Here is a 12581-nt window from a genome sequence, read left to right as displayed (position 1 = left end):
CTAGGTCAATGAGTCGACTATATTTATAACAAGTGAGGTGCAGAAAATTAAATTATTTTTTTTTCTATTTTTTTCAACTGCAAATTATAAGAGCTGAATTTTTTTTTAAGTAAAAGTAGGACACGATTTTTACTTTGGGCGCTAGGCGATCGCACCTCTAAACTACCCTCAAAACTGGGCCGAGTTTCTGTGTATATGATTGAAGTCGGATGAATGTTTATATCCAAATTATGACTCCATCGTCACAACCAATTCTAACAATATACCTATTAGAAACCACAGATATTACTTCATCTTTGCAAACAGATACTAATACATACAATAATTCAAGAGGGCTGCATAGTAAAATATTACAATTTTATGTGGTTGAAACAAAATTAACTCCTCGGGTGGAGAATCCAATATCACGCGACCGTCTCGCCTAGGAGGGTATGTTTTACTTTATAATTACAATGTTACAATGATGGCTACGTAGATTGACCTTGCCTAGTTTGTATAGATTGTTGTTGAAGAATACCAATTTGTATAAAGCTGTTCGTAAAGAGACCCATCTGTACAGCAGGTTTGCAAAACAATTTGTAGATCAACTCGTGTCTACCTTTAGTTTTATTTTTTAAAATATTTAATTTGCAAACTAACTAAAATAATCTGTGTTTGAGTTATTGTAATTTTAGTCCATTTAATTTATATTATGTGTAATTTTGATCTTTAAGCTTCATTTAGTCAATTAAGTTCTTTTATTTTTAAAATTAAGTAAATTTAGTCTCTTTACATATATATAAATGTTTGGGGTTTATGATAGGACAAGTAAATGCAAACTAAAGCTGTGCGGGTACTTTGTAACCTTGGAACACAATGATTTTTATAAGAGTAAAATAGACCCACTTAAGCTATACAAACTAAAATTGGATGTGACACATTTGTTCTGCTATTAAACTGCGTTGATAACACCCTACACAGGTTACTTTCAAATCTAGTCGGCAACTCCTCCATTCCAATCCCAACTGAGAAGCGGTTTGAATATTCTTCCTTTGCCTTGTTGGGTAGTGATTTGTGTCTAAAATGATGTTTGTTTATTTAACATGTATTTGTCACATCACCAAGGATAGGCTGGATAGCCCACCTTTGCTATAGCAGCCGTGGACTTCACTTCTCCGCCAACACTCAAAAAACACATTATTTTTCACCTTTCTAATTTGCTAAAATAAAAATAGAGGTGTACGGACGACACACTCTCAACCCCACTTGCACAATATAGAATGTGATCTTTGCACAGGTTGTGTTAAGGATGCTATAAAGGGTTCCATAGAAGTCCATTCAAAATCATTCAGAAGCCTCACGATTAACAAAGATATGTCTGTGTAATAAAATTTACCTTTTCTTTCAGATCTCCACAAGAATAAGATTAAGAACTAGTTTCAATAAAAACTTAACTCAAGGAGAAGAAAATAAGATGAGTCAAAGTGATAAAATAATCAAATTTTTTTATTAATTAAAATTAACTTATATTTTTCAACTTCTTTCAATATTCCATAGCTCTAAAAGACACCGGTAAGCAGAAGGAAAGTAGTCTATTCGCAACCACGAATCTAAAGCAATTTCTCCTCTCTGAGAAAATGTCTGGCTTTCAGAAACGAGCAACCGTCCAGTAACACATGGATCATACATGTACTTAAATTACACATTTCATGCTAACTTAATAGAGAAGGTAGTCATGATTATTAGAGCAATTCATAAATAGAGAAAAAAAAGGTAAAAGAAAAATATAGCTGTGGTATTTTCAAATGCTATTAATGATATTCCAGTATCCATGAATAAGCAGTTTTATCAGCAAGAACATTTTGTATGAACTGTGAGAACACCGAAATCATATTAGATTTTTACTTAAAGAAAATGGAGGAAACTGGGCAGAAACCTTAGACACAATCCTCAGTAGCAGCTGTCGATTGTGAGGAGAACTAGGGAGCAATTTCAAGTCTGGGCTCAAAGCAAAAGCCAGTAAAAAGTTGCAGCGGGAATCTTTTGTTCACAGGGCACTTCTGCGACCATTTCCATTGTTTATGGTTCATGTCAAATATGAGAAGTGCTGGAGCTCCATAACTTTGAATATATATCAGATCATCTGCACCACTGCTAGCAAAAACATCATCAAACTCTCCAAAGCCCTGGAAAAATTTGTGGGGCATTCGAGCAATCTCTTCCCATCTCCTATCATTTAGAACCCAGATACCAATTCCTTTTATTATGTCAGGTCGATCTGGTTTACCAATTCCTCCCACCATTACAAGCTTCTCTTTCAGATTCATCAAACGGCCACATGTTAGAGAACAAGGTACTGGAATAAAGCTCCTAGTCAAGCTACTTTGAGAAGAGCGGTTGGACATGTTATATGCAATCAGGGAATGGCGATTTTCAGGTGAGCCACCCCCAGTTGAATAAACTAAAAAGTATAGCACCCCATTACTAATCACACTCTCATCACCACCTCTCCACCCCATCAAAACTTCTCTTAGAGGTGTCACCCAGGTTGCTTTTTCTGAATCGTATAAATGAATTGAGATATCCCACTGGAAAAAGTTATCAGGGACTTGCTTAGATTTTGCAATTGCCACAGTATAGCTGTGAGATTCCCTGTTCACTGAGATGGCTAATGCACTGTAATCAGAAAATTTCAAGCCTGGAGGCTCCTCAAGCTTCCTGTAGCTTTTGGTAATTGGGTTACAGATGCATAATTCACTTCTACTGTCATTGTCCATGAAGCAAACCAGGCCACATGATGAAGCAATGAACCAATTAGAAGTGCCAATGCATGGAAGTTCAATGCCATACCATTTCCGAAGGACAGGGTCAAAAGCATAACCGATTGGTTCATTGGAGGTTGTAAACATGAAGTACCAAGGTTTCTGTGGTAGAACGTGTGAAAGGTTCCATAAAAATCTCTCTGAATTAACAATTTCATGCCACCTCTTACACACACAACCAGCTCTAAAAATGCTTGCAATGGGGAGATAGGCTAGGATTCGTTCCAACAAGTCATCAGGCAAAATTACATCCACAGAAACAGCAGTAGCTTCTTTTTCAACTTCTTCACCAAGTTCTAAAAAAGAATCAAACTTCCCAGTCTCCTTTAGTCTTTCATCATAGTGGCTGATCCAAGAAGTTTCTCCCGCCATAGGAGTTAGAAGGAAAGACCTAGTGAGTGTATTAAAGCACAAAAGGACAAAAAGATATTATTATTAAAGCATCCTAATGCCAAATAAGGAAAAAGCCTAGGGATTATCTCACCTAAGAATGCACTACATCATGTAGATATGCTATCATACATTCAAACTCAACTAGGTAAAGCACCTATGTACAATGAAAAGGCATTTCAGATCATCCAACCAATAATAATAAAGAGAACATGAAGATGATCGATGCAAAAATCCGCAATAAGAAAACTTCCTTTCACAGCGTAAATAACCAAAGGATCATGGAATAGAATACAACAAGGAAGGTCAGAAGAAGATACAGACAAAAAGAATTCATTCCCTTCTAGAAAAAGCAATTACAATATTAATTCTCAACCTTAGGAGTGGAGCAATAGAAGGGGCACATGGCCATCACAACAACTATCCTCCTTTCCTGCAATTGAGAAATCCAAATGGTAGAGGAAAGATATACATCACTTACTAAATTAGAAAATCTAGTGTTTTCATACATACAACTAGGGGTAAGACATCAAAATGATTTAAGTATTTTACAACAGAAAACACCGATAAAATACAAAGGGTAATAGCCCAATCCCACACAAGGAAAATTTCTTAGAATTATTTCATACTTTCAACCAAATATTGTTTATAATTTGAACAACAGAATAGTCGTTAGTTGCAATTCCACAGAAGCTAATTACACATTGTAGCTTAGACAAAGCAACGTACTAGATCGAAAATTTAGTTAACAAAGAAATACAGTGGACTATATGAAATGAAAGAATTTAGAACAGAAGAAAACTTTCAGAAAATCCGATGTCATAAATGCTATTATATTCAGCTCACACAAATAATATATTACGCTAAACAAACTCAAAATCTACCTGCTTCCAGGTTAGCTCCGAGAATTGATGTCTAAGGAATCATAAACGAACACCGCGCATGACACAAAGGGGAAATTTTATAAAACAGACGAATATCAACCTTTAAACCAATGTCTCGTCCTTCAAGTACCTCAAAAACAGAACAAGCATTGCAAGTTGCTGATTCCTAACCAGCATTTATCAAAAATTGAAAATGATGCTAAAGCGAACATTTTTTAACATCAAATCTTCCCAGAAAGCCCGTTGATCCAAAAACAATGACTTCTCTGCATTAAATCAGCATTTGATACAAAAACAACTTTACTTAACCTTAAGCATCAAGCCCTACGAAGGGGGTTGGCATGACTCAAACTTTGTAAGACCAAAAAAAAGGGGGGGAGCGAGGGAAATCAAATGGTGAAATACCTATCAAGCAAAAATCCAAGTCGAACCCTCTTCGATCCTGAGAAAACGAATCAATAGAAGCAATCCCAAGCTGGTATCAACTTCCCAAAACACACACAGATCAACGAAGATAGAGATGCATCAACAAAACATTACAACAATCACCTTTTCTCATATATTTTTAATTTAAAAAAGAGAAGGCGAAAAAGAAAATATTTTGAGAATTGATAGATGAAACCCAAGACATGGAAATACCTTGTTCGAAAGAGTCCACAGTGTGAGTGAGGAAAAGGGTGTGAGGAGATTCAATGCTTCGCAGAACAAACAGAACAAAAGAAGAATCTTGGCGCAATTGGAGTGATTGAGTTTGAGTGTGAGTTTGAGAGGTTCCTAGCTCACAAGCATTGAACTTTAGGGAGAAAACTAAATGGGTTTTGCTTCAAATGGGAGAACAACGAAATGGGTTGGTCTAGATTTGGTTGATAAACAAGGCCAGGCAACCCAACACGCACTGAAGAGAGAGAGAAAGAGAAGCGTTTTATTTATGTTTTGTGTTCTTTTTCGTTTCTCTTTTGATACAACATAAACGACAAGCATGTAATGAAGTGAGGAGGCGGTTTTTCTATAGGAATTGTGCTTGTAAGTGTGTGTGGGGGGGGGGGGGGGGGAGAGAGTGAGAAGCTCGTGTGTTTTCTTTCTTCTTTTTGTTTCTTTTTTTCTTTTCTTTTTCCTCCGTTGAATGGTTCCACGGCAAAATGGCCGAAGGTTGAGGTGTTGTTCAGTATGTTCGAAGGCAAATTTCAATTTGATCCTTTAAATTAGATTTCGGCGATGATCAATTAAACATACATTAAGTATACATATGTATCATGTGTTGCCCTCTTTCCTTTCTATTCTTACTTTAAATATTTAACTTTATTACTATATCTAGTCAGAAAATATAATCTGAAATCTCTTATCTACTGTAAGGATGACAATTTTTGTCGTTTTGAATCTCATTGTTTATTTATAAACTGATTTTATAATTCTTTTTCTTTTAGAAAGAGATTGAAAGTTTTCTCAAAATATATTTGATGATGATGTAGGAATCATATTCACTATCTTGCAAAAATTTCATGTAATAAAAATAATAAAATGAAGTATTCACTTGTACGAAGGAAATTAAAAAAGAAAAAGGTTAGTCTTAAACTGTAATAAAATGATGAAAACTATTTAGGCCATTTTCCATAAGGTTTGAGGAAAATGGTGTATTTTGCCTTGACTATCGAATTCTTCCTATTTTGCTTAGAAATATGCTTAAACCGTCTCTGTGAATGTTTTAATTCCTTAATAAGAAAGGTTCGAACCAAATTAATACGAAAGGAGCTTCAAGCAAAGGCAAAGGATCGATACTTTGTTCAATTTATAAGAGCAGAGGAGAGGAGAAAAAATTACATAATTTGTTATTGTACATTTATTGAGGACAACGATAAAAAATCATTAAGCTTAAGTAATTATGTAAAAACAATTTAATTTAGGTAAATATAGTATTATAAAAATAATTATTATAACACTATTAAATTCTGTTGAGAAATCTTATAAAAAATTGATTCTTTTCTAATACGGTGCCAATATTTAATAAAAATAATGGACAATCTCCATAACTCTTAAATCTTTCATTTCATCTTAGTTGATAAGATATCTAGATGTTTAATATGTTAGTCTTTATTCAATATTTAAAGGAATTCTTCGATCAATTTCAACAATTATTAAAAATCTAACTTTAATATTTATTTTTTTATAAAATTAACTTATATTTCAAATACTCAATTCAACAACTCATTTACAAATGTTAGTATAAACTTATTCGCTATCCCACAACAATTATTTGGATGCGTCGTCTATCAGTATATATGGTAGTATTTTTACGAAATCTTTGATACTACAAATTAAATTAAGGAAGAAACCTTAATTACGCGTTTATTTTAAAATTTATAAAGTTTTTTTTTTAATAGGAATGTGATAATGAGAAAATGACAAAAATGATAATTAAAGGATATTTTTATTTTTTTAAAATAATTTACTAATTTTATTATTTATTAATATAAAATTAACAATGATAATTATTTTATATGTGAGAAGACAAAAATGTTTCATTAATCGTAGAAATTACTTTATAATAATTTAAGTAGTTTATACAAAAAAAATTTCAATTTAATTGTTTTACAATATTTTTATTTAATTTTACAGTTTAAGACGGTATTGTTTCATTTAAAAACACTCTAGTCTATATTAGCAAATATTATCAAATAATTAAAATATATTGTAAATATAGTTTTATATTATTTAGTATAAAAATAATAAATTTTACTCACACGACAATTTATTATTTTCTTCCCTTTAACAATCCATTACACTATTTTCTCTTTTGTATGAGTTTGAGTATATACTTTGGCAGTTTGTGGAGATTACTTAAAATTGGACGACCACAAGAGTTTTCTCCTTTTTTTTTCCCATCTATAATTCCATATTCCTAGTTATTTTGTCTTACCTCTTTATTTTTACTTTAAAATTTTATATATTGTGATGAATATAGTTAAATTATTATTTCTACATTTACTTATTTGTTTTAGATTTCACTTTATGCTAAAATCAACATTTTATTATATCATAACAATAGTAAAAAAATAAAAACAAAATAATGCTATAAAAATATGTCACTATAAGAGACTTTTAATATAATTATATAAATTTATTTATAATATGACGTTTATTCTTAAAATAAATTAAAATATTAGTGCAATATTCTTTCCATAAACTTTTAACCAAATTAAAAGTTTAATTTAAATAAATTAATAGATCTGTCCAAAAAATTAAAATACTTGTAAAAGAAAAAATATGGACGTAGTCATTCAATTATAAATTATCATAATATTTTTTAATGATTAATATAAATATTATATCTATAATGTATTTTAATTGGTTGATATTACTCAAATTAATTCTTTAAAAGTTTAATACGTGAATAAATTAGTTCTTAAAATAATTGTCACCGCAAATTAGTTTAGACACGAAGAAATATTTTTTCCCTTTAATTATCTCACAAATAAATTAATTCAAATATGAAAAATTGAATATAACATTTTTAACACTTTCTTTATAATTGTGGGAAATCTCATGCCAGCTATGCTAATATAAAATTATTTGCCGAATCAGCATAAGATTTACCGAATATTAAATAGTAATAATATTCCTCTTAAGATATATTTTAAAAATATTTGTTTTCTATTCAGTGGCTCATCACGCGAGAACCTACTAATCCTCTGTACCTTCTGCACAGTGCAAGAAACTTTTTTGTTTTTATTCTTTTTCTTTCAAATTATTTGTGTTGCCGATAAAAATAAGGACAGAGAATGTCGACATTCTCTCAATGTGTCATTTAATGGTGGGTGCCATTTTGAACAAAGTTTAAACAAAGTGTGCATGAATATGCATTTATATATATACCTATTTTTTGTATTCTTTCCTGTTTTTTATTTTATATTTTTAATCTTTTTTCAGTTATCATTTTATATTATCAATAAATTATACATTTTTTAATTTCATCTTCAAAATAAAGAATATAATAAAAGATTAGTTAATATTTTTTATAAAAATATAATATTGATTATATTTATTTAGTTTTTGCCTTGACAATTAGATAACATACAACGAAATATATAGGAGGAGTAATAGTGAAGTAAAAGTCCAACATTTTGAACTATTTTTAAGTAAAATATTTTGTGTATTGAAACAATTTTTATTCTGGTATAAATTTTAAAAAATTTATATTTAATTTAAATTTTTTATTTAATTTATTATTTTATTGGGTATAAATGTAATACTAATGTAAGAATTTCATAAGTTAAGTCATTATTTTTATGAGAATATATATATATATATATATATATATATGTATATTGTATGTATTAAAGTTATTTTTATAGGTAAAATTGTGAATATTCTCTTGTAACTTCTTCAAATAGGATATTTATTTGTATTTTTTTTTAAATGAAGCTTTTTGTTTTTCAATTACCAAATTAAAATTCCTTTTTTGAATTTCATATTTTCATCTTAGAACAACCCGTTAGTTTCTCCATTCGAATCGTAATACAAACAAACTTTAGATACAAAGCTTTTATATACCTATTCATAATTTCATCTTCATTCTCATACACCATATTACATATTACACATCTTTCATATTTATTTAACAAGAAAAATGTCTTTTTACAGATAAAAAAAAAAGACAAAAATAAATAAGAAACGTTCACAAGTATATATGAGATCGATTATGTAATTTTGTAACAATGAAACTGATACAACAATAATCATAAAATATTTACCAAACTGATACAACAAGGATTCTTGCTTCTCTTTAGTTTTTTGGTTTTTTGGTTTGAATTCTCTCTTTATTTAAAATACCGACAGCAGAATCGGAGCGAAAACGAAACAAGAGAAGTGGCAGGTTATATACTGTAGCATATGCTAACTCAACAGAGCAAAAGCAATTGGCAACGGAAAGTTAATAATTCTTTTCCCCCTTAAGACTAATTATTTATATTAATATACAAACAAATTGCGTGAACAACAAAGAAATCTCTGATTAATCAATCATTAATCACTGATGGTATTATGTTGAACCTCGAGCATCACCTTTTTTCTTGGAGAAAATGTTAATTAAAGGATGAAAAGTAGAAAGATGGCTCAAAAGCCATGCCAAGAATCAAATGCTATTAAATAAGTTAATTATGTGATGTACAATGACCCTTTTGGTGTTTAGAATTGTACATAGAATTGCTGAAAAAAGGAGTTAGTAGTGGCAGAACCACTATAGCAATAGGCTCTTTCCAGCCAAGCCACCTTGTGCACAATAAGTCAGGCCTCACTTCTAATAGTTTATTGAAAACTTCATCTCCAATATCAGTATCGACGCTCGGATTCATTTGTCATGTTGTGTACACAATTTTAAAGGGAAGAAAAGAAAAGAAAAGCATGGCATGCATTAAAAGAGAGCCTGTGGCCAAACATTGAAAACGATAGTTCTTATTTAGCTTAATATCACTACAACTCGTCAGCTTATATATTCGTACACTTCATCATTCTGCTCGATAAGATATATTTCAACCCAACATTTATTACCCAATCAATCTCAAATCTTGTCTACTTTTATCTTGATTCATCTTCACCAGTGCTACTACAATCTAAAAGTCCATTTTCACATAATTGTGTTCTTCACCGACAAAATCGTGTACTTCGGTCAGCTAAAATTTGGAAAACTTTGCTTCCTTTTAATCACAACATTTTTTCTCTAGACTTGGAGAAAGCAAGATAGAATATTAGAATAATGTATATAATTAGTACTTTTCTTTTGTATAATATCAACAAAATGATGAATTAATGAACCGTTTACTATTTTCATTGATTTTTTCTTTTTATGTATAACTCGATTTAAGTTCGTGTACTTACAATTTTTTATTAACAAGTAATTATTTTGTATGCAAAATGATGAATTTTAGCTTAAAATAATAATTAAATTAAATACTTTGAAATAAAATCACAAAATTTTTGCATAAAAAATAGCAAAATTGTTATTTATTTAATATAGTAGTAAAACGTAACTTTATAAAACTATTCACATAGTGTAATTCCTTTTTCTGTCCTTTTTTTATCACTTGTTTATCCACAAGAAAAAAGGTCTCTCACAAGGCAATGTACATACAAAAGGTGGATGTTATATATATAAGGGGTAGCTCTTGGATCATGTTTAACACGCCGGAGATGAAAGAAGAAACTCAAAATTCCAAATATAAGAAAAAAAAAACTATTTATCCAATTAATTATTAACTAGATATAATCGGTTTTTAATCAAAATCACAAAACATATATAAACCAATGCCTTGATATCGTTCAAAGCTACAATATTTTGATCATATTTCTGATTAATGTAATACATCTTGATACTCTTTTACGTTTAAAAGACAATATTTGATAGGTAAAATCTATTTAAACTTTAAGTATCTAAATATTAACTTAAGAGAGAGGTTATTTAAACTTTATAAAAATATTTTAATAATATTTTTAATTCAATGCAATACATTTTAATACAATTTCATGTATATTCGATAGATAAGGTTTTTTAGACTGAATAATTGCAAGTAACCTAATATTAAAATTAACTACATTTTGATACTGTATTAAAAATAAATCAAGTTTAGTTTATTCTGAAAAGTCAGTTCCATAAAAAGTTTATTCAAATTTTATAAAAATTATATTTTAACTAACATAGAAGTCTTAATTTGGTCTCTAAATTGTAGAAAAGGAGTGATGGGCATGCAACGAGTGCATTCTAGCGCATGGGCATGTGGGGTTGCAATGAATTTAACTTCTTCCAACACGAAGACTGTGGAAAGCAAAAGTTGGCTTCAGATCTGTTTTATTGAGAGCGAAGCAGAAAAAGAAATAAAGGAAACATTATGGCCAATGGTTTCCCTTCTCTCCCAAGGTTTATGCCTTCAATTGCCATTGGTTAGAGCTTACCTCGTGCCTTTAATTTATGGCTAGATTTTCCTTTACGACTCAAATCTAAACTTTCTAATTCAAAAAGCTATAAATTAAGAAGATTTTGGATTTGCTAATTTATTATTACTTGCATGTGACGTTTGTTAGTGAACTTAATTATATTTATTTAGAATGAATTGGTGTTTTAGTGAGAAATATGATTTGTTTCTTACTAATTTATTTCACTTGATTGTTAATTTGCTTTGCCTATAGTGGATTGAGTAAAGAATGTGTTTTGATATATTTTTTCAGAAAAAGAGTTTTTATACCATTCTTTAAACAAAAATTTGATTATAAGTTTGAGAGATATTAAATCGAATTATTCTAGTTGGTTTTGTTTACATTTTAGTAATGTATAATCAGCACAGCAATAAGATATACACAGACCAATAGCACTAGGGCAATATTTTTTAGTTTTTATTTATTAGTGCTTATATATAAATTGTTATGTATCATCGATAAATACGTGCCATTATTGTCACCCTGTAATAATTAATCAAACCCAAAACGTTAAATTTGTTATTAATTAAAATTATTAAATAAAGAAACAATAATCATGTGTATCATAGGAGACATGCCCCAGCAAACGACACTGTAAGAAATGCATTATTTAGTGGTGATTCATTAACGGTGTTTAACAATAATATCTCATAAATCATTTTGAAAATAACATTTAACATTAATTTTATTAATCGCCACAAAAAATACAAAATTTAACATTAGTTCAAGATAACATAATATAGGAAATATCACTCTTCCTTCATTTTTTATCACCTACTCAAAACTATCATTCATCTCCACCTCAGTCATGAGTTCTACCATTCTTTCTGCCACCACCACTGCCATTGCCACCATACCAAAATGTCTTTTCTAACCGTGATAATCTCAGTAATCTTTTTTTATCATTTTCACTTCTTCCAAAAATGATTCTTCTTTAACTTCTCTACACTGTAAATTATATAATATATACGTTGTGTTGTTAAATAATAAATGGAATGTGAACCCAAATAGCAAAAAAAGAACTGAGTAGAAGATAAAAATAGAAAAAAGTATGGAAGCAAAAAATTAGAGCACTATCGTGCAAAAAATAGAACATTGTTGTGCAAAAAACAAAACAATGACATGCGCAATTTGAAATTTAAATTTCAAATTTTAGCGGCAGTTCAAAATCGCCACTAAATAATCGCTGCAAATTCAAAAATTTAGCGACAGTTCAAAATCGTTATAAATTTAGCTTTATGTTGCTAATTTTAATATTAATTTTATAACCGTTGAAAAAATATTTAAAAATAGTTAAAACTATCATTAATCATAAAATTTAACTGTCACAGATAAATAATTTTTTGCAGTGTAGGTACCTTATTAGATCACCGAAAGAAGAAAACAAACAGACACTTCAATTTTCTCAACCTAGTGTATATACATGCAATCTTTCATTTCTTTCTTTCATGTATTTCTTAATTTTTTTTTATTTTCAACATTTCAAGTTTTTTTATTTAATTTTTTAAATAATCAACAAGACACGTACTTCATTGCGTATATT

At 29.6% G+C, this 12581-nt stretch overlaps 1 protein-coding gene across 5 annotated transcripts; it reads right to left on the bottom strand.

Annotated features, from left to right (window-relative positions):
• Positions 1–1491: 1491 nt before the first annotated feature.
• On the bottom strand, positions 1492–5259 carry LOC113861380 (F-box/kelch-repeat protein At3g61590). Of its 5 annotated transcripts, XM_027494162.1 has the most exons (3): positions 4715–5259; positions 4206–4336; positions 1633–3192 (listed from the first exon to the last, which is right to left on the bottom strand). In XM_027494162.1, the coding sequence occupies exons 2-3, from the start codon at positions 4250–4252 to the stop codon at positions 1959–1961; spliced, it is 1281 nt and encodes a 426-aa protein (XP_027349963.1). In that variant the 5' UTR covers positions 4253–4336; positions 4715–5259; the 3' UTR covers positions 1633–1958. The 5 variants fall into 5 exon arrangements, with proteins under 5 accessions (XP_027349965.1, XP_027349963.1, XP_027349964.1 ...); XM_027494164.1 differs by lacking the exon at positions 4206–4336 and having other exon boundaries at positions 1492–3192; XM_027494163.1 differs by lacking the exon at positions 4715–5259 and having other exon boundaries at positions 1634–3192; positions 3568–4446.
• Positions 5260–12581: the final 7322 nt, after the last annotated feature.

Source organism: Abrus precatorius, unplaced genomic scaffold (assembly GCF_003935025.1).
Source record: "Abrus precatorius isolate BTA unplaced genomic scaffold, Abrus_2018 Scaffold3, whole genome shotgun sequence".
NCBI lineage: Eukaryota > Viridiplantae > Streptophyta > Magnoliopsida > Fabales > Fabaceae > Abrus > Abrus precatorius.
Note: the sequence above shows the minus strand (reverse complement) of the source record. Positions and strands in the feature narration are given on the sequence as shown.